At 39.6% G+C, this 23,576-nt stretch overlaps 1 protein-coding gene across 1 annotated transcript in view; it reads right to left on the bottom strand.

The window, feature by feature from the left end:
• The window catches only part of LOC149283397 (lysosomal-trafficking regulator-like), a 110,617-nt gene extending 109,796 nt beyond the window's left edge, over positions 1-821 (bottom strand). Inside the window, exon 1 of the mRNA XM_089497628.1 lies at positions 630-821. Within this exon, the coding sequence (XP_089353754.1) occupies positions 630-821 (192 nt within the window). The remainder of the gene's footprint in view (positions 1-629) is intronic.
• Positions 822-23,576: the final 22,755 nt, after the last annotated feature.

The following is a 23,576-nucleotide window of genomic DNA, read 5'->3' as shown; positions in this document are numbered from 1 at the left end:
GTAGTAGTTTTACTACATTCAAAGCAAAAGAATGTATGCACCATTGTACAATTATTATTTTTCCATTTAATAACTTTTTTATTCCATACTGCTTAGTCCAGGACTTGACAAATTTCCTGTACAGGTAGGAGCCGTGATCTGCTGAGCTACTATGGCAGGTCATGTGACCACAGACTCCCGGGAGTGCATAGAAATGAGACGCTGGCTCCGAGTAAATGCTTGCTGCTTGATAAACAAACTGGGTCTGCATTGTTCAGTTCACTAGACCCCTATATGCACTGAATTTAGTGCAGTTTCTTGTCTTTTCATCCCTTTGTCTGGAAGTTGGCACAACTCAGGTAGCCATCATTCTTAAAACCTTTGTATGAAAAGCACGGTTGGCGGCACTAAAGGCCTAGGGTATATCTTCTTTCTAGTGTATCAGAAAATCAGATTTTTCGAAATAAATACAAATGTCTAATTTTTTTTTTTAGGAGATGGGAAAAATACAAAAGTCTAATTGTCTTCTATTTTCCCCCTTACATGATGCAGCACTTTACTGGTGAAATTTTGTAAATCATCTAGGGGGAACAACTAACACAAAATGATATACATATAAACATGATATATACAGTGATTTCTGGTATTACCTGGTCAACATTGGCATTCAGAGTTCTCAGCAGCCATAACCCCCGTCCGTTAACCAAGTATTCCCCAAGAACTGCCATGTTGCTTTCCTCCTCCTCATCATCTTTTCCTTCTGGTCCTTGAGCACTTGCATTGCAGAGCTGGTTGACATCAGTCAAAAACTCTCGAGCTAAGGAGTTGCAGGAAATGCTCATGATGGAGCTAAAATAAGAACAAGTAGGGTTACGTTATTAGAAAGCATTAGAGGCAGTACGTTCTTTTTAATTATATACTATCAGTATGAACAAGGATAAGTGATGCCCTATTAAAGGCAAAATGGTTGAAACGATCATTTTTTTTCCAAAACCATTGAGTACATAAAAAAAATGGGGGTGTCACCTACAATGATTAATCCAAAATACAACTATGAAACAATGTATTCTTTATAACACAGCATATTGCAATCAGACTATACCACATTAGTTCATATCATGCACTGGATTTTATAACAAATGAGCCACTTTTTTCTTAAAGGTTTGGCTCAAAAAGAGTTCTCCCCATCACGGTCTCGGACATTCTAAATGTGACATTTTTATTCCTTCTTGCCTGACTCACTGATGTAAGCACTTCTGTTCATGCTGTTTCAAGTACAATATAAATCCCTTGTTCTTCAGTGCATCAAATGTATCCTCGCTGACTTAGTCACTTTCAATTATTTTATCGTGCTTGTGTACAATTGTTTAGGGACAATTCCAAAGCTATGGCAATGAGCTTCTACTTGGTGTGCTTCAATACAACCCATGGGGATTACATGAATAACCAGAGTATAAAGAGAAGTTGAACTAGATTTTAAAGTATCCTTTTCTGGCTACAGAAATATTCAGTGGAAGGCCGGGGCATTACTGAAGGGAAAAGGGGTCAGAAAGGGTCTCCTTTCACTAACTAAAGTGAAAAGACAAGTTATATGTGTGCCTGCTAACACTACGCAGTACCTCTAGTAGTCTGGTTCAAGGAATGCATAATCGGTGTATGAAGCATATATAATGTACTGGTGAGAATGTGGCATTAATGTTGTCAGTAAGCATGCTGTGACATATTAATTTCCACCCATATTAGTGCTGGCCCGGCTACATCCTGGACTTGGCCATGTGCACCTACTTCCACTTCTCTGCCAGACTATTAGGGCATAATTTGGATGCCTGTCAAACGGGCATGAATCTTGGGCTGCTTAGTGCAATATATTTGCTCAGAGCTCTATAGGATTTATGCATGGTAACTGTTAAAAGTTTCATTGAAACCAATAGATTGTTTTACACTAACACGACTTGCTGTTAAAACTAATCATTGGAACCCACTATTTATTCAGAATACAATAAAATAAACAGATTAAATAGACAGAAAAGACAGGTCCTGCAGGCAGCATTGATAGTAGAATCTTTGTAGTGTTTCTAAACCTAACAGTACCATTTCTACAGCCCAGTTATTTAGGCACATATCCCCCCCCCACCTTCCAATTTAAACAGAAAAATACAAACTCAATGAGGCTGAAAAAGCACATAAGCAGTATACCATCAAGTTCCCCATTTTTGTGAACAACAAATTGCTCTAAAACAGTTTGCAGTTCTGTTATCATCATTTTCCTTTCATGCAGTAAACATTTGGTATGGTGCCACACGAAAAGCATTGTTTTGGAAACACAACATTGAGGAAGACTGCATTGTTTGTATGTTGAAACTTTTTTATGCTGTCAATGGGTGTTGAAATCTGACCTCGATACCATCAAAATATAATTTAAAAAAACCTACAAATATGTTAAATCGCACAATTCCTTTCTTAAATTGCTGTCTTACTCATTATATTGTTTAGTTCATTCAACTTTTCATGACAGAAATTAAAAAGAACTAGTATTTAATTGGCAAAGAACAAGGATTTTATCATCAAAATAGAAGTCATCTGTAAGCACATGACCAAGAACAAATTACGAATGGGTAGCATATATTTTGCCATGGAAAGTGCGGCACAGGGTAATCACATGGCCATTTGTTACTCATAAGGGTGTCTTGCATGTGTCTTCTCCTACCTGATGATATAAAATAGAAAGCGCATGGAATGATTAAAAAAAAAAAAAAAAAAAAAGAGAAAATGTAGTTTTGCTTACTAGGGAGAGGTATGGATTAACTATAACCAATTCCTTTTTCATCAGTTTCTCTATCTACCACCACAAGCTACAAACAATATTCAAGTGTGTAACTGACTGCAAGTAGGATATGTGAATTTAAATAAAAATGTTCGAAGCGAGAAAACCCCAAGAGAATTTTTAACATATATATACTGTATATATTAACGTCAATTTATATTGTTTTGTTTTATTTTCTGGAACCTGTAATGTACAAATATAGCTTTTGTTTTCGAACTGCCTGTAACACCTGGCCAACCCTAGGGAATCTAAATAATCTGATCATATGTAATTGTCTTACATTACATGTAATGTTAGAGAGTTTTACTTTACTGAAAAGGTGGTGGACCAACAGCAACAATGTAGAAGTTGTACAGGTTAACACACCATAGCATCTTGCCACATTTCTTGTGCAAAGCCCACATGGAAGTGAATGATGTGTCCCAACAGCCATATGTCTCACTCCCATATGAAATGGACAGTCAGAAACTGTGACCCATGCTTAATAAGTTCTGTCCCTTTTACTAATAAATTTTATACTTCCATACGCTAATTAAAGTGAAAAGGCTATTCTAAAGAGCAGTGGACCCTGCCAACTGGCTTTCAAGTCAACCAGCAGCCATCTTCCCACCTCTCAGTAGAAGATTCTTTGAAAAGAAAATGATAAAATGTAACATTTATTAACATACAACTAAAATAGAGATCAATACACATTAGTCCCATGAAAAAGACAATATGCCCCTCATTACCCTCCATCTGGACATGGCATTGTTGTATCCCTGGTTGCAGAGCTACAGCTATAGACCCTATAACCTCAGGTGCAGTAATTGATCCCTGCATGGTTTTTCCAGTATGCTAGTCAGCATGCTGTCACTATTTACCAAGGTAGCAAGCATTTGTATTAGGCTGTCACAGAGTCTTCTGCAGCATTGCTTTCCCTGTAAGAAGAAGCCTGCACGTTTAACTGTAAACATAAGGCTTTCCCTAGGAGTCTTGTATGTATAGTTAAACACACAAGACTTCCACGGAGAGCACAGAGGTTTAGTCGGAATACTGATTGATAAGAGCTGTAGTCCCTTTTGTGCATATATTTATATATATATATATATATATATATATATATATATATATATATATATATATATGTGTATATACACACATATATACACTGTATATTTTCATATATACCAAATTAGCCATAACATTATGACCACCTGCCTTATATTGCGTAGGTCCCTCTTTTGCCGTCAAAACAGCCCTGACCGGTCGAGGAATGGACTCCACTAGAACTCTTAAGATATGCTGTGGTATCTGGCACCAAGATGTTGGCAGAGGTGGGGGCTCGATATATGCATTCTGGTGTTATCCAGGTGATGTTTAAAAAACAAAAACAAAAAAAAAAACCCCATGATTCCTCAGACCAGGTCACCTTCTGCCATTGTTCCATGGTCCAGTTCTTATGCTCAATTGCCCATTGCAGATGCTTTGAGCAATGGACAGGGGGGTCTGCATTGGCGCCCTGACTGGTCTGCTGCTACGCAGATCCATTGGCAACAAATTGCGAGGCACTGTGTGTTCTGACACCTTTCTATCAGAAACATCATTACCTTTTTCAGCTATTTGAGCTACAGTAGGACGTCTGTTGGATTTGACACCACTGGCCAGCCTTCGCCCCCCACACGCCCATGGACCTGTCGCTTCTTTGGACCACTTTCGATAGGTACTGACCACTGCAGACCAGGAACACCCCACAAGAACTGCAATCGTCTAGAAATGACAATTTGGCCCTTGTCAAAGTCGCTCAGAACCTTACACTTGCACATTTTTCCTGCTTCTAACACATACCATATTTGCTCGATTGTAAGACGACCCCCCAAATCTGAATATTAATTTAGAAGAAAAATAAAAATAAAAAGCCTGAATATAAGATGACCCTATAGGAAAAAAAGTTTTACTAGTAAATATTAATTCATGTAAACTATTTTTTCATATTTAAAAAAAGCTATGATTGAGAAAAATATTTTTGTTTTCATTTCCTTTTATTTGCCAACCTGCCCCCCCAGTTATGCACATCTGCCCCCCCAGATATGTCTTATACCCCCCTATATTCCTCTCTGCCTCCCTGATATGCCTTATACCCTCCTATATGCCACTCTGCTTCCAGAATGCCTTATACTCCTTATATGCCACTGTGCCCCATGATATGCCTTTTAACCCTCTATATGCCACTGTGCCCCATGATGGGGCAGACTGGCATATAGGGGGGTATAAGGCATTTCAGGAGGCAGAGTGGCATATAGAGGGTTAAAAGGCATTTCAGGAGGCAGAGTGGCATATAGGGGTATAAGGCATTTCTGGAGGTAGAGTGGCATTAAGGGGGTTAAAAGGCACATCATGGGGCACTCTGCCTACAGAAATGCCTTATGCCCCCCTTTTAACACTCCCCCCGACTTACCAGTGCTTCTGACTACCTGGTGTCTAATTTATTTGGGTTGTGTGGGGGGGGGATTATTTTAGGTTCATATCTGGGAATGCTCCTCTTTTGACTGGAACTCCCTGGTGTAAAGTTCTAGGTCAAAAAGGTTATTCTCTTAGGACAGGGGAGGGTTGTGTGACCATGCCCGCCCTCTGCCAATATTCAGATTACTCCTTGCCCAGTTCCCACCCAGTAAGGTTTGCCAGGGCAGGGCTAGCTGGTGTTGGGTGTGAAACTACTTCCCAGCAGAGGGAGAACTCTGAGTAGCCTACCCTGGGGAGTTTCAAGGTGTGGTTATGTTATGCACAACAATAATCTATAATCTATCTATCTGAAAGATTCTAAGCTCCATAGTTACCGAGTATATTGGGAATACTAGAGTGTGGCAAGCCCTGCTCTGAAATATGAACTGCAAAGGTTGCGGACCACCTGTAACAGTGATGACATATGTAATGTAGATCACGGAAGATAATCTACATAAAGAAGATTTTCTGGAATATAACTGTTTTTGCATAAACCAGCGTTACTGCATTGCATGGTGTTTAAGAAAATTGAAATGTTTGGCATGACTCATCCCGCACAGCCTTTGCTGTGGTTTCCTCTACTGGAAAAAAAAGACTATTTTTCAATGTACAGCTTGAGACATCTGATGGGTGTAATCATAAAGGTGCTGTTCCACTTACACTTCTGAATTTACTATGTATAACTAAATATGCTACTGTACGTCCCAAACCATCCAGAAATAATTATGTAATCTTGTGAAATAAAATAGGGGGCAACTGATATTTTGTTTAAAAGAACATGTAAGGCTTCTTCCAGCCACTGAACTGCATGAGGTGGCAGACAAGAGTGATCAGTAAATACAGAGAATAATCCTCTGTAACGTTCGTGAAAAACAGGAATGTGCAAATAAAGCAACCTCCATAAGCAAATAAGTAAATTCTGGCCAAATGCAAAAGAAGTTTACATAAAACTACCATTTTATATATATATATATATATATATATATATATATATATATATATATATATATATATATGTGTGTGTGTGTGTGTGTGCGTGCATAATGCAAATATAGACAGATATATACATATTCTTAATCTCTCTCTATCAAAATTAAATTCTTACTAGAAAACCTGAAGAAGAAGCGTTATGTGTTTGATTTATTAACAAGGAAAATGTGATTTAGTCATAACACATGAATGCATTTTACAGTACTTTACAACTAAATGCAGCTGACTTAAAAGGTCATGATAATTATGAGGTTTTCTGTTAAACCCAATAGCGAGCGGTTTTGCTAGACAGGAAATTTAACGTATTTGCCTGATTATAAGATGACCCCCCAAAATTTGAATATTAAATTTAGGATAAAAAAGAAAAATCCTGAATATAAAACTACCCTATAGAAAAAAGTTTTATTAGTAAATATTCACATGTAAACTATTTTTTCATATTTAATAAAAACTAAGATAGCATTTCTTGTTATTATTTCCTTTTATTTGCCAACACCCCCCCCCCAGTTATGCACATCTGCCCCACGGCTTGCTACTCTGCCCCCCAGATATGCCTTATACCCCCTATATGCCTCTCTGCCTCCCTGATATGCCATATATCCCCTATATGCCACTCTGCCCCCGATATGTCTTATAACCCCTATAGACTCCCTAGTGCCTAGTGGGGGCAGGCAGTGAACGTTTGCGTGACGTGTGCAGACAATCTCCGCTGCTACCTGGGAGATCCGCCGGGGCTTCTATGACTGAGCACCGGAAGGTCACGTCATGCCGGTGATCCTTCATAGAACCCCCGGCAGAAGTGCCAGCAGAAGCGGAGGTTGTCTGCGTGCATCGTGCAGACGTTCCCCGGCTGCCAGAGAGGAGGATCCAGGTCTCCGGCAGCGCTGCGTTGTATCCTCCTCTCTGCCAGCCGGTGGAGGTCTGCGCGATGCACGTACACAACATCCGCTGCTTATGGTCTGTGCTTCCGCTGGGGCTTCTATGGTCGAGCACAGGAAAGGTCATGTCATGCCGGCGCGCCATCATAGAAGCTTCTGCAGAAGTGTGGGCAGCAGCAGAGGTTGTCTGCGCACATCGCACAGATGTCCACTGGTTGCAAGCTGTGGATCTTAGTCTTGTAGTCAGACCTCTCTTTAATGTCTGATTATAAGGCTAGGGGTATTTTTCTGGGGAAAAAAACCTTGTCCTATAATTGAGCAAATATGGTATGTTAAAGTCAGTTTTAAATGCTTCAAAAACGACACATGACAAATTGTCATACAAATGACAAAGAGGAATCGGTAGACAGTTGGTAAAATCTCACCTATACATTATTTTTATTACAAATCTAAAGGTTACATGTAAAACTTGCCTTAAAGTTTTCACCCTTTATCACTTGCACAGACAGATGTGATAGAAATAAACACTACAAAATATAGTTACTGGGTGCAAGCACAAACACACAGCCCTTTTTACTGCATGCAATAATGTACACAGCATTCCGTGACACAAGCAAGTGGATGGTGGTATAGCCCTACACGGGACTGTTTCCTTAATCCTCCACCTACCCGCTCCTGCTGAATTTCTGACCATTACAGCCCGCTCCCCCAACATGTGTGTTCCACTCCCGCAAACATTCTGTCACAGCTAGTAGAGTTAAGAATTGACACAAATTTTAGGGCTATGCAAAACGCTCAGAATAATAGACATAAAACATTGCGTTCCGTTACACAGACCATAAGATGAGGCAAGAACAGCCTCTGAAATTGAAGCAAAAAAATGCAGCAGCCTTGCGGGAGTGCATGGGATTACTGGGACCCGCAGGTATATTGTGTGACCGCCCGCTCCTAGAGGACTTACACACCTACCTGTGAACATCCCAGTGAAGGTTAACTTGTAACACAAATTATTGTATCGTTCTTGTCAATATTGAATACATCATTCAAACATTCACATTGTAGGTTGTATGTGAACCCCCAGGCTAATCGCTTCAAGAAAAGCGAATTAGAGTCATCCGTTAACAAACCTGGAGTCCAATCAATGACATAAAAAAAAAAAAAATAAATAAACATTTTGAGTTTTTTATTCTCAAGAGACATCTCCTGATGTGAACCATGCCTCAACAAAAAAGAAATCTCAGAAGACCTACGATTCAAGAATTGTTGATTTGGCATATTCATCAGTTCACAGTAAGACAAATTGTTAATAAATGGAGACAATTAAGTACTGTGGCTACTCTCCCTAGTGGGCGCCCCGGCAAGCTGACTTCAAAGTCACAACGCAGAATGTTCAATGAGGGTAAAAAAGGAAACAGCTAAATGTATAAAGAAATCGCTGGAGCAGGTTAACATCTCTGTTCATGAGTCTACCATAAGCAAAACATTGTAGAGCACCAGGGAGGAAGCCACTGCTCTCCAAAAAATATTGCTGCGCACATGAGCATTTTGACACTCTTCAACGCTACTAGAAAAATTTAATTTTACGGTGTTAAAATGGCACCGCATACTACATGAAAACATCATCCCTATGGTTAAGTACAGTGAATAGGCATCATGATTTGGGGCTGCTTTGCGGTCTCCGGCCTGGTATCATCAAAGGGACAATGAATTCCCAAGTGTATCAAGTTATCATACAGAATAATACCAAGACAGCTGTCGGGCCAACTGAAGCTCAGTAGCAGTCGGGCGATGCAGCAGGACAAAGAAAATCCACCTTTTGGACTGGCCCAGTCAGAGCCCAGACCTTAACCCATAAGAGATGCTAAGGAATGACTTTGAGAGACGTTCACAGCAGACAAGAACTTGGCTGATCTTAAGCAGTTCTGTAAGGGGAAATTGTCTCATGAACATTGTGCAGGTCTGATCCACAGCCACTGTAAGCGCTTGTTTGAGGTTATTGCTGCCAAAGGAGGTTAGACCAGTTATTAAATTCATGGCTCCACTTACTTTTTCAACCAGAAATGTGAATGTTTAATGGGTGTGTTCCAGAAAGACATAAAAGAAACATAAAATTGCTACAATATACACATACACACATTATTTTATTCATAAAGCAGTTAACACAGTAGAAATGACAGACTAAGACAAAGAGATACATTAGGTAAAGGGGCCTGTTACCTGTAACCATCAGTGTCGCGTCTGCCCACACCAGAGGCACTTACCGCGGAAGTTCTTCTGCCCAGAATACAACTACCAAGGGAGAAGCTCTCGGTAGGAGTAAACCAGGCCTTAGAAGATCCCAACAGGAGGCATTGGTGCAAGCAAGTAAGTATCGATACTGAGTAGATATAGCAAGGTTCACGTGACAGCTCAGGACAGGATACAAAACTAGTAACTCAGCAAAGCAGTTAAAACAAACAGGATAGCCAGGTCGGTACATGTAGCGGGCAGTCATACAAGCCAAGGGTCCTTACACGAGTCGGGTAGCCAGACAGGTCAAACTGGTACACATATAAATCAGGCAGAAGTACAAAGATCACCAGGCAAAAGAATAGTCAGGCAGGCAAAGGGTCAATAATATGGAGATCAGGAACACAGGCATCAATACGCATTATAGGACCACAATAGTGCGGCAGAGAAGAGCATTTCCGGGTTTTTTAAAGCTCTAGCCCCACCCCTTAAACCTACATCACAGCCGCATCTCCATCCGCACAGAATAGCCGCGCTCCCCCCCCCCCCCCCCCCCGTGTTCCTGCTGTCAGAGCCTCCAACGGGCAAGAATATGTTGCGGGACCACCAGACAGATCCTCCTGTCTCTGGTGTCACCCGATACCAGACATCAGTGCCGGGACCTGGGGCTGTGACATTACTCACTTCTCAAGGGCCACAGGCCGAAACTTCACAGGCTTGTCAAGATACTTCTTATGTAATTTCTTGAGCAGCGCTATAGCATTCAGATCTTTTGAAGGAACCCATGACCTCTCTTCTGGACTATAACCTTTCCAGCGGAAAGATAAGACTGAATTTCATATTCCACATGGGAATCGACCATCACAGATCTAGGTTGAGGGGTATATTTGGTGAATCTGTTGCATATAAGGGGTTTGAGCAAAGAAATATGAACGATTCAAGGTATTCTAAGGGAGGAGGGAAAAAAGTTCATATGTGACAATCAGAGCTGTCCGGTTGTACCCTAGGGCTGTCCCTGTGCAGTACTGGGTAAAGGGATATAGAGGCTGTCTCTGCTAGGCACAGTCCTCAATTGTGATGTTGGCCCTTCTAGCTAGCACATTCAGCAGCATTGTACCAGACTTCTAGATTAGATATAGATTTGTATAGCCCTAGCAGCAAAGTAGAATATCCTCAAATGGACTATAACCCGCTTCCAAAAAAACCATCCAAACCATATCTACCTTGATTTTTAAATGTTATATACTAGTTAAGGAATGTTTAGCATAGTCTATTCCTAAAAAAAGGCAACGTCGTAAGTAAGTTAATCATCTCCTGTCTGTTGTGTTGTTTACATGGAGAAAAAACAAGTCTCTAAAGTATGATTTAGCGGTAGTTCAAAAGCCAGCACCAAAATATGATTGTTTTCATAGATTTTATGTTTCCTGGGTATGCAGGGCTTTTGTCTTGCTGTCTGAAGTTTGAAGGTCACCTGTCATTAGGTTTCCTTTTAATTAATTATGGCTGTGGTTATTAAATCTATGCTCCCTGCCTCCGGGTTACTACCCCTAGCTTAAGGAAAACAACTTTCTGCACTGCCCAGAAAAATACCGGTAATGCGTTTCTTAACCCCTTCGTGACCTTTGCCGGTTCAGGACCGTCATGACATGAAGGTCACTAAATGACCTTTGACGGTCCTGAACCGTCAAAAAGTAAAATAAGCTTAGAAAGTGATCAACGATCACTTTCTTCGCTTAAACGGCGTTACTGTAATGCCTCGATGTCGAGGCATTCAGCAAGGCCGAGATCGGCATCGGGGGCCATGTCTGGCCCCTCCCCGAGGCGTCAACAGCCGCCATACATTGTATGGCGGCGGACGCCCGTTTTAAAAGCGTTTAGGAGGCGATTAACGATCGCCTCCTAAACTTAAATGGTGTCGCTGGAATGCCTCGATCAGGAGGCATCCAGCGACACCAAACACTTACCTCTGGGTGGGCTGTGACCGCTCCGGAGAGCGGTCACAGCCGCAGCTGCCGGTGTTCTTCGCCATCAGCAAGATGGCGGCCGCTCTGTAAAAGAAACAAACAAGTTTTTAAAGTTCGCTAGATGGTCTAGAGAACTCTGGCTCCACTTGCAGGTTGAATACAGGTACTGCATTCAACCATGCAAGTCAATGGAGCCCAGCTTTCTAATCACAATGTGATTAGTAAAATATAAAAAAAATAAAATATGGAAAAAAAAAATATGGAAAAAATTAAAAGTGCTAAAATGTAAAAATAATTATGCAGTGATGTCACTAGATGAACCATCCAGTACCAGCAAAATGTGTAAAAAAAATATAAAAAAAAATATTAAAAAAATAAAATAAAAAAATAAAGTTTATTATTTTGCGCAAGTGCTAAAATTTCTCAAAAATCTCAACAAAGAGTTAAAATAAAAGCACTTCAAATACCCAAGGGGTGCTAATATAAAAAAAAAAATGGCTGATGGGGTAAATTGGAGTGGCTGAGCTCAAAGATAGGGCATAGGTACAGACTTTCCAAAATGGACAAAAAAAGCACACTTCCCAAATGTGGCATTTTAAATCTCAAACAACACGACAAATCCATGCATGTCGGGTATCACTGCACTCAGATGTTCCTGAACACACATTGGGGTGTTGTTTGACAGTGGCATATACCAGGACCTGTATATCTATAACTAAAGTACAATTTGTGTGAAAAAAAAAAAAAAAAAATTACTATTACAAAGTTTGACAAAGTGTGGTTGTATAATTGGTGCATGGAAAGGGTTAAAATAACAGCATTTGGAATACCCTGGGGTGTCTAGTTTTCAAAAATATATGGTTTGAATGGGTTAAATTGAGTTAACCGGCTTCAAAGATGTTCCAAAGAGGAGATGGAGGCAGACTGACCAGATTTGTTAAAAAAGATTTGGAAATCATAAAACGCTGCTTGTACTTATTGCCCTATAACTTACAAAAAACAGCAAAAAAACAAAAACATTGGGTATTTCTAAACTCAGGACAAGTAGTAGAATCTATTTAGCTAGTTTTTTTACTTGCTTTTTTAGGTGAGTAAAAGATTTTTCAAATAAAAGTCATAAAATGTGTTTGTTTTTCAATTTTTCACCATGTTTTTTTTATTTTTTTATAGTAAATAAGATGATACGATCAAAATAAAGAAAGCTGAAGAAAGCCCATCTTGTCCTGAAAAAAACAATATATAACTTATGTGGGTACACTAAATGGGTGAGGAGAAAATTACAGCTGAACACAAGCACCACAAAAGTATTAAAACAGCCTCGGTCCCACAGGGTACAAAATGAAAAATGAGCCCGGTCCTTAAGGGGTTAAAATAGCGGAGTACTTTATTTTGATTCCAGAAGTGGCTGATTAAAAATTTGAAAGCTCTATGGTGAAACCAAAATTATTGGGCATGTTAAAGAAGTATTTTTTGTCTTTAAATTATGACTAGCTCTTATGAAATTGGCTAAATATGCCTTCCAAAAAAGTAACCTTGCCCTAAAGTAAATTACAGGTTATGCACCAACATTACAATTTCAAATGCTTTACAAGCTGTAGTCCATCCAAATATCCACCTTTTTTTAAAATGACTTTGTGACTTTTTTGTTGTTTAGTGTGTATTACAGCAAATTAAATACTTTGGATATAGAACATAAAGTTGTATCAAACACTCTTTATTTCAATAAAATAAATATAAAAATATCAACATTTTCCATCATATCAACTACTTAGAAAAAATATACACTCTGCATACAACAAATGAGGGCAAGAAAAAATCCCCCTAAGTGTTTGCAAGGACCCCTCAAATCCCAAAAAGCAAATATAAATATAACCGAACACTCTACAACAATGTAGTAGGACGGTTTGGACTGGACGTCTCCTCGGAGACACTGGTGGACACATGGGGAACAGCAAGATGGAAAAGGCAATATAATATGACACTATATATAAAAATTAAAAAGTATTACAATTTATTAAGCAAACACATTAACAGAAGTCATGTGCACTGAGAACCAGCTGAAGTGCACCCAACAACTTGTGTTGTAAACAAAGGGTTACCAGCTCCTTGCCATCGAATGAAGTGCTTCTGCATAGAGATAAAGTTCTAGAGTATTGGAGTTGAGATATCAGCGTGTCTCCACTGGCAAACTATGTTACGAATCAATCAGCATACTGGTAAAAAAAAATATCAGTGCAAATAGTGTCGCCCTGGCTCTGAGCGTTTCATCAGATCCACCGACTTCCTCTGGAGCTGGGCATATGACACTCTGTGTGTTTCCTTAATAAATTGTAATACTTATTTTAACTTTAATTAATCTTCATATAAAGTGTTATATTATATTGCCTTTTCCATCTTTCTGTTCCCCATATGTCCACCCGTGTCTCCGAGGAGAAGTCCAGTCCAGTCCTTTCCACTACATTGTTGTAGAGTGTTTGGTTATATTTATAACAACTACTTATGCTTGTTTTTTTTTGTTTTGTTTTCTAATAAAAAAGATTTAGAATAAGGTCATCTACTTTTTCTGAAAAAATACTAATCCTAGCACATCGGGGGGTAATGTGCTTAATTTGATTACCTATAAGCACAAGTAAAGTATTTGCTCGTTTATAACAAATTTGTTATGACATGCTTGAAATTTTCAATTTTAACTTTTTGCTATACGCCACAGGCAACATTAGCCTAGATAATTAGATTCCAAGAGCGTGAATCTACAAATGTCTGAATCACATGGAATCATGTGTTGTCACATGGAAAGGAATATAACCTTTTGAGCTGTGGTGCCTAGCAACTGATGTCACGGTGCAATGCTGCCAGAATTTAGCAATGATTCAGCATCGACTGCATTTTTCCCTTTTGCATTTACATTAATTTATAGTACATCTCCATTGAAAGAAGGCCAAAATATCTGATCAGCGTTTTGAATTCTGCAACATCATAATAGAGATTACATAATAATTAATTGTTTTTTTAATGTAGAAACTTTATTTTTCAATTAAAGATCTTCTCACACCCTTTGTTCCTGCCCTTTTTTCAATAAGAAATAATATGTAGAGAGCCACAGCTCCTATCACCTGAGAACATTATCATTCTAGTCTGATACTACTAGTGGCATGGTGTAAAAAAACGTGTATTTGCATAAGCTGTGACAGCTTGACCATTGCTTGTCATTGAACCAATGTAATTGGGAGGCAGATGCCATGTCACCAAGCAGTGATATACACTGAAACTCTCCTCAAACTACCACATGTCAGATTCAAGAGCACTACGACGACACCCCAAAAACATAATGAGTACTGCAACCAGCCTGTTAACGACCTCTTTAGTGTACATACCTCTGTCCCATCATCAAAGCATCCAATGGCATGCTTCTACTCTCTGGAACACTCCATTGGCTTCTACAGTAATTTTTCAATCTGTCCACCAGAATTAAGTTTATATACAACTCCCAAAAAATATGTACTTCTAAAAAAATCTCACGTAAGCTTTATATTTTCAAAAAGACACGATTGAGGAAACCTTATTTATTCACTAAAGTGGGAGTGTGAGTTTCACTAAAGTAGTTAGATCTTAAAATATCAAAAGAAATCCACTTGGGGGCACTCATATAAGACAAAAGGAAAGAAGAGAGACCATAATGGTGTAGACAATTTCAACCAGTAATTCAGTGTTAAAGTCAATTGTTGCACTCACAAAACTAATGTAATTTTCAAGCCTTTTCTCAATATTTCTTGTATTCCCAGGCAGAGACTAGAAAAGAGAACCAGAAACCCAATGGTGCAGTATATCAATCTGATAAAAAATAGATAATATAACAATTGCACTCACATGGAGTATTGTACACCCGACCATGTGCTAACAAATTTGATCATCTGCATTAAGAGCCATGTCACAGTTTTTGCTGATTACACAAAATTAGGCCGGGTAATTCAGACTAATCTTGATGTTTCTTCATTGCAGGATGATCTAGACAGAGTTGGGGACTGGGCGTGCAAGTGGCAGATGAGGTTCAATATAGAGAAATGCAAAGTTATGCATTATGGTAAAAATAATAAAAATGCAACCTATTCTTTAAATGGAATATCCTTGGGGGAAACTACCAATGAGAAGGATTTAGGAATAACGGTTGACAACAGACTTGACAACAGTGCGCAATGCCAGCAAGCAGCTGCGAGGGCCAATAAGGTTTTGGCATGCATAAAAAGAGGTATTGATTCAAGGGAGGAGGATATCATCTTGCCTCTTTACAGGTCATTGGTAAGACCTCACCTTGAATATGCGGTACAATTCTGGGCACCGGTCCTTAAAAAGGACATTATGGAATTAGAAATAGTGCAAAGGAGGGCTACGAAATTAATAAGGGGATTGGGAGATATCAGTTATGAAGAGAGACTAAAAAAGTTAAAATTATATACACTGGAAAAACGGCATCTCAGAGGGGATATGATAACATTATATAAATATATGCAGGGCCAATATAAAGAGCTCTTCAGTGACCTGTTCATTAACAGAAATATACAAAGAACAAGAGGTCACCCTCTGAGACTGGAAGAGCGCAGGTTTCATAGACAACAAAGGAAGGGATTCTTCACAGTGAGGACAATTAAGGTATGGAATTCACTTCCAAGGGAGGTAGTGTTATCTAATACATTAGATCCCTTCAAAAGGGTCCTCGATATTTTCTTAGAAAGGCACGATATACAGGGATATAAATAGAATAATATTAATATTTTAGAGCTTCTTGATCCAAGGAGAAATCCGATTGCCTCTTGGAGTCAAGAAGGGATTTTTTCCCCTGATGGCAGAATTCGAAGTAGCTTAATTAGGGGTTTTTTTGCCTTCTTTTGGATCAAGAATAGAAAGTTTAGGTAGAAGGGTTGAACTTGATGGACTTAGGTCTTTTTTCAACCTTATGAACTATATGTAACTATATATCTCCCAATGGGTTCTTGACTGTGTTCTTCCTTTCTGCCGTAGATTTCAATAAAGTGCCAGTGCATAAATAATATATTTATTCCAGGACTAGCCCAACTTCAAGAAATAAATAAATAAAATAGATCCGATAAAAACTTTTATCAGATCTATTTTATTTATTTAATTATTGAAGTTGTGCTAGTTGGGCTACTGAGGGTGTGCAATACTCCATGTCAGTGCAATTGTTATATTATCTTTTTTTTTATCAGATTGATATAATTAAAAAAAATAAACAAGTCTCCAAGAGGGTCTCTCGAGTCAATGGAGCTCAGCTTTCTAATCAAAATATGATGAGTAAAATAAAGTCCAAATATATATATATTAGAAAAAAAGAAAGTTTATTTTTTATGAGCAGGTGCTAAATTTAGCACTGTATCTTCCCAAAAATTCTGGCGATTAAGAGTTAAAATACTAGCATTTTAAATACCCATGGGATGCCTACTTTAAAAAATTTAGTTTGATGGGGTAAATTTAATTGGTCAGGTTTAAAGATGCCCCAATAGGACATGAGCGCCGACTGACCACATGTCAAAATGAAAAGAACATTTTTTTTAAAAGGACCTTCCAAATGTGGCCTTTTAGCCCCCAAACAACCAGCCTACCCTATGCATGGGTAGTATCACTGTACTCAGGAGATATTGCTGAGCATGTCCCGGGTATCTGGCTCTGACATACACCAGGAGCTATAAATTCATACAAAAAAATACAATGTGTTTGTAAAATTGTGCGGGACTGGGGGGTGGTCTTGCAGCTGACCATCGATCTCATTTTCTACTTTAGCTATTCCAGTTTTCCTTTTGCAATTGATACATCTTTGTATTTTATAACCAATGCTGCTGAGTCATTTGATTTATAAGCTTTAAATATCATCTTCTTTATTGTATCCTGGCAGGAAGATTTTGTTATCCATTGAAATTCATGTGATAGAGAAATATAACCCAAAATGCAACACTGAATAAAAAGTAACACTGGATTATGTATGGACCTTAGATAGTCAGGTTTGGTTACCCTTCAAACAAACTGCAGCAGTTAGAATCATCTATTGTTCGCTGCACTATCCCTTTAATAATTTAAAGCTAATACTAAAATTAAGGAGGGATATGGTTGGACATCATTTGATTACCATTACACTTATAATATTCTGTTTCCCATAAGTACATACCCTGAGCAAGTGAGCCGTTTACCTCAACTTGATGTGCCATTGTTTACACAACTAAGGTATATTTGCTTTATAAATATGTTTATACTGCTGATTTTCCCTTCTGCTTTTCCTGTTCCACTTACCAAATGTATATATGATATATAACCACACATACGTATATACAGTAACAAAAAATGTTAGTATTGAAGCATTTAAGAGATATTGGTCTATAAATGTAAATCACATTGTTCAGAATTATTCCTAACAATTCCAAAACAGAGTCCCAATTTTGTGATTTGGGGAAAAGGAAGTCAACAAGTTTAAACACTTATATTAAATTTTGCTTCACCTCATTTTGTAAAATTCAGCTAATAACAATAATGAATGTCTATTTTTTTCTCAATGGTGTACTAGGGCAAGCATAGACGTCCACCATGTGACGTCCAAACATGCATTAGATCTTGCCTGTTTAGAGATGGGAAGGTCTCGAAAAACACCGGAAAAATACATTTTTTTTCCTAAGCCATTTTTGCGTGTTTGAAACAAAATGGAGTGTGGAATATTTTTTTACAATGATAAATAGTATGTTTATGACACACCATTCAAAACAGGAAGACCTTTATGAAAGATGCAATGTGTCCACATCCGACTTTCACAAATAATACCAGTTACTTAACTTTTCTATTTGCAATTGGTGCAAATCTGATTGTGTCCAATTCATCTAGAAGGATTAAATTCTAGAAGGATCTTATTTTTTGTTTTGATGGTTTCTTCAATGCATTTGAGGGGGAAGAGGGGGGTTACCTGTTCTCATATATAGTTGAAATGTTCTTAACATATTCCAGGGGCGTCCAACCTGCAGCCCTCGAGCTGCTGCAGGACTACATCTCCCATCCTCTTCAGCCAGCTCCTTAGAGATGTAGTCCTGCAGCAGCTGGAGGGCCACAGGTTGGACGCCCCTGACATATACAGACCTGGTTTTTCCATTTGCAACAAAAATACATTTTTTAAAAGCAAATTTTGGTTATTTACTGAATAAGCTGTACTTTTATATACACTGCATTTCCGGGGGGGAAAAAAGTTTTTTTTCCTGGGTTTTTTTCCCCATGTCTTCAAAATTTCCAGATAATTTTACAACTCTATGCCTGGTGTACAACATCAGAGTCATACTTGACAACATACTTAGTTGTGTGGGTGAACTTCTACACAGTTGTTGCAACTGTAACGTAGGTCAGTAATCATGGCTATTATAAAATATAGTGCTGCAACTAACGATTATTTTCATAATCGATTAGTTGGCCGATTATTTTCGATTAATCGGATAAAAAAAATGAATGTAATTTTTCATTTATTTAAAATAATTTAATAAACAAATGATGTTAAATACAAACAGCAGAATAAAAAAAAACTTTGATAAAATGCATTTCATGTCTTTATTTCCCAACCAGCCCCCCCAATTTATGCACATTTGAGCCCAGGCTTGCCACGCTGCCTCCCACATATGCCACTCCACGCTGCCTCCCACATATGCCACGCTGCCTCCCACATATGCCACGCTGCCTCCCACATATGCCACTCCACGCTGCCTCCCACATATGCCACTCCACGCTGCCTCCCACACATGCCTCTCCACGCTGCCTCCCACACATGCCCCTCCACGCTGCCTCCCACATATGCCCCTCCACGCTGCCTCCCACATATGTCACTCCCCTCTACCCCCACATATGCCACTGTGCCTGATATGCCTTATACCCCCTGATACACCACTCCATCCTCCCCAGGCATGCCACCCTGCCCTCCCCACATATGCCTTATATACTGTATATGCCTTATACCCCCAGATATGTCTCTCCATTCTCCCCAGATATGCCTTATACCCCCCAGATACCTCATAGAGTCACAGACCTGTTCACAGCACACTGACACCATACTTATAAATAAGTACTGGGTTAATCTTCACTGCCCCCAGGATTTAGATTCCCCTTAGTCTGCCCCCATTTACCTCTAACTGCGCCTTAAGTTAACTTTATTAAATTAATTAAATGAACCGTCAGTCCTCATTAAATTAACCCTAAACACCCCCATTAACCATAACTACCCCTAAATTAACTCTTTATACCCCAAACACAACTACCCTAAATTAACCCTAAACACCCCATTAACCACAGCATCCCCTAAATTAACTCTAAAGACCCCATCAACCATAACATCCCCTAAATTAACCCTAAACACCCCATTAACCACAACTGCCTCAAATTAACCCCAAACACCCCATTAACCACAGCTGCTCCTATACTAACCCTGAACACCCCATTAACCATAGCTGCCCCTAAATTAACCCTGAACACCCCATTAACCATAACTGCCCCTCAATTAACGCCCACCTCCCTTAACTTTCAGCAGCCCAAATATTAATTTTATACTTAGTTAGATGAGCGTCTCAGCCATGTGGTTCTGGCCTTCCGGGAGAAGGAAGGGGGCGGGGCCAGTTGTCACAGTGATTACAGGGAGGGACTGGTAAGTAGGAGCTGCTGCTGTGAGTCACTAAAACGGATTATATAATGAGGGGTATTTTTCAGAGCGTTTGCTCTGAAAAAACCCTCATTTATAATCGATAAAAATCGATTCAACTAATCGATAATGAAATTCGTCGGCAACGATTTTCATTATCGATTATATCGATTAGTTGTTGCAGCCCTAATAAAATATACATGTTAAAAATAAGCCAAAACGCTTTTATGTTAAATATTTATTAGAGAATGCTAATTACCTAGAAACTTCCCATGGTAGGCTAGAATACCTCTTCTGGGGGGCTTAGTGATGGAGCAGGACTACCTGCACCCAAGGGCAGGCAGTCTTAAGTGGAAAGGGAGTAGGAGGGGAAGTAGGTGGGAGTTGGCACAAGCAAACGCAAATCTCCTGTCTGGAGAAAAAAGGAAACTGACCCAGAGAACCAGCGTTTTACTTAAACAATGAAGAAAAGTGGGTTTTAGTTTGTTTCAACAAATATCCTTTATGTGCCAACATGTGGGCTGCCATTGTATGCAGTCAGATATTTTCAATGACCATTGCTGCAAATAATGAGCTGATTCTTTATGGTAATGTTAACGAGGTCCCAGTTTATATTTCCTTTACTTCATTAATCAGAAGGTCTTTCTGGGTGAGTAAAATGGAGGCATTTTACTGTTTACCACAAGGCAGTATGATACGGAGTCCAAGGGTATGAACATTTTTAAAAAAATCTACTTGTCCAAGGGAATAAAAATCTATTTGTCCTGATACAAAAAATAATCACCTCATGATTTTCTCCTCACATCCACTAGAACGCGGAAGATCTGCTCCTCGGACTACTTGCTCCTCCAAGCTCTGGTGCATGCAGCCAGAAACAAACAGGGTTCTGTGGGGGCTTGGACATTGCTCCGGATATGAAATTACATCATATCCGACGAGGCCACAACACAACCGCGGCTCGGCGGGAGACCTGGACCCTAGCCCTGCTGCTTTAAAAACCAAAACAAAAAACACGGTATGAATTGCGCATCCCTGGGAGTCTATTATTTTGTCTAGTAGATTGAGCTAGAACACATACAAATAGTTAAAAAACGGCTGATGTATGTGAAAACTAGAATTGTTTAAAAACAGAAAACACATATATTAGCAATAAAAGGGGAATTCCTACTAAATAAATATATAGCTAGTATCCAATAAAAATGTTTTCAAAACTATTAGGCAATTTTCTTTTTGTTTGCATTTTCAGACAGGTGATTGCAAGGCCTGTAGGTAAAGTACGTTTATTAGAACAAAATGAAATGAAACCAAGTTTTTGTAAATACTAACCTACATTACTGTATTTTATGCTCAATTAGATTTTTTCCCCCATGGGACTTCCGCTGCAACTACAGTGAATGTGTAAGGGTCTGGAGAATACAGCTTTGTGTGTACATAATTTCAACAAATCATCTGATTGCCGGAGAAAAGATCATGAGATTAGAACACAACTTTTAATTATTTTCTCACAGGGTAGGACAGGGTCCTTCTACATACGCATCTACTCAGCATAAAAAATATAGGCTTTGTAGCTCTCCCAAATCCCACTGGTTTGAGAACCAGTTAGGGATATACGACATGCAACAGGTACCTAAATGTCTGAAAGTACATAGTGAGAAAAGCTTTTCTGCCAATTGTGCTCGCTAAATTACTAAAACCTAAAATATCATACAGAGAAGAGTTCTTTGAGAACATGATCTGGAAAAATACAAAGCACCATAGTGTATTTTCTAACTGTAAACAAAGCCGAAAAGGAACCTTATGGCATGGCAATAATTAATGTGGTTTCCTTCTGCTGCCAAAAGTACAGCTAGTCAACGTGAAATTAAAAATCTTATCTGGATCAGAGACATACTTTTCTCTCTTGAATTAAGCCTTTAAATCGGGGATACAAACTGTAACACTATAATAACTGTTGTGAAACATGAATCTCACCATCTGCAAATTCAATACAAAGATAAATACACATGACCTCCCTACAGGAGATTAATTAATGGAAACCATAGCCTTCTGGATTTATCTCATCAGCCTAATTAAAAAAAAAAAAAAAAAAACTTTCATGGGAGAAGAAAAGTGAATACCTTTAGATAATACCTCGGGAGGTTGATAATATAATTAAAGATAGAGAGAATGCTCAGGTATAACAGCGACATTGCCGGATTTTGCTACTATTAAATGTTCAGGGTTTCCAAACATAAAACGGTATACTTATATTTTAAACATATGTATTATTCAAAACTTTTAATTAGAAATGTTTATATATATATATATTATATATATATATATATATATATATATTATATATATACCGTATTGGCTCGAATATAGGCCGCACTTTTTCCCCCCACTTTAAGTCTTTAAAGTGGGGCTGCGGCCTATATTCGGGGTCTAGCGCCCGACGCCCGGGACATGCAGTCCCGGGCGCCGGGCAGGCAGCGGGGTTAGGATACAGATCCCCCGCAGCGGTGCAGGGGACCTGCATCCTACTCCCCGATACGCTTAGACAGCCTCCCCTGCCAGCACTTCCCACGGGGGGGGGGGGGGGTGACGGCACCGGAAGTTATATACGCGTATTGCGTAGATGACACCCGGGAGTCTTCTCCGGTAAGTCGGGGGGGGGGGGGGGGCAGAGGAGGACAGTGGAAGCATATCTCGGGGGGGGGACAGTGATAGCATTTCCCGGGGAGGGAGGAGGACAGTGGCAGCATATCTCAGGTGGGGGAGGAGGACAGTGGTAGCATATCTCAGGTGGGGGAGGAGGACAGTGGTAGCATATCTCGGGGGGAGGAGGACAGTGGTAGCATATCTCGGGGGGAGGAGGACAGTGGCAGCATATCTCGGGGAGGGGGACAGAGTGGCAGCATGTTTTTTTGGTGCTTTTTTAAAGAAAAAAAACCTTTTTCTTTAAAAAAGCACCAAACTTTTAGGGTGCGGCCTATATACGGGGGCGGCCTATATCCGAGCCAATACGGTATATATATATATATATATATATTATATATATATATATATATACCGTATTTGCTCGATTATAAGACAAGGTTTTTTTCAGAGCAAATGCTCTGAAAAATACCCCTCGTCTTCTAATCGGGTTCGTCTTATAATCAGACCTCAAAGAGAGGTCTGATTATGAGACTAAGATCCAGATCCCCCGCAGCGCTGCAGGGGACCTGGATCCTCCTCCCCCCTCCCATTTAACACCCCCCCACACACACTTACCGGTGCTTCCTGCTGTATTGCCGGGGCAGCAGGTTGACGTCTACGCGATCCGCATAGACAACGTCCGCTGCAGCCGGAAGGAGGTGTGGCTAGCAGCGGGGGTTGTCTGCGTCCGTCGCGCATACCTTCCCCGACTGTCAGAGATCAGAGTTCCCCGCACCGGTGCCGGAAACTCTGATCTCTGACAGCCAGGGAAGGTATGCGCGACAGACGCAGACAAACTCCCGCTGCCAAGTCCACCTCCTTCCAGCTGCAGTGGAAGGAGACGTCAACCCGCTGTCCCGGCAATACAGCAGGAAATTGGAAGCACCGGT

This window comes from Sceloporus occidentalis, unplaced genomic scaffold (genome assembly GCF_023333645.1).
Source record: "Sceloporus occidentalis isolate IW3139 unplaced genomic scaffold, rSceOcc1.0.p SCAF_105, whole genome shotgun sequence".
Classification (NCBI taxonomy): Eukaryota; Metazoa; Chordata; class Lepidosauria; order Squamata; family Phrynosomatidae; genus Sceloporus; species Sceloporus occidentalis.
Note: the sequence above shows the minus strand (reverse complement) of the source record. Positions and strands in the feature narration are given on the sequence as shown.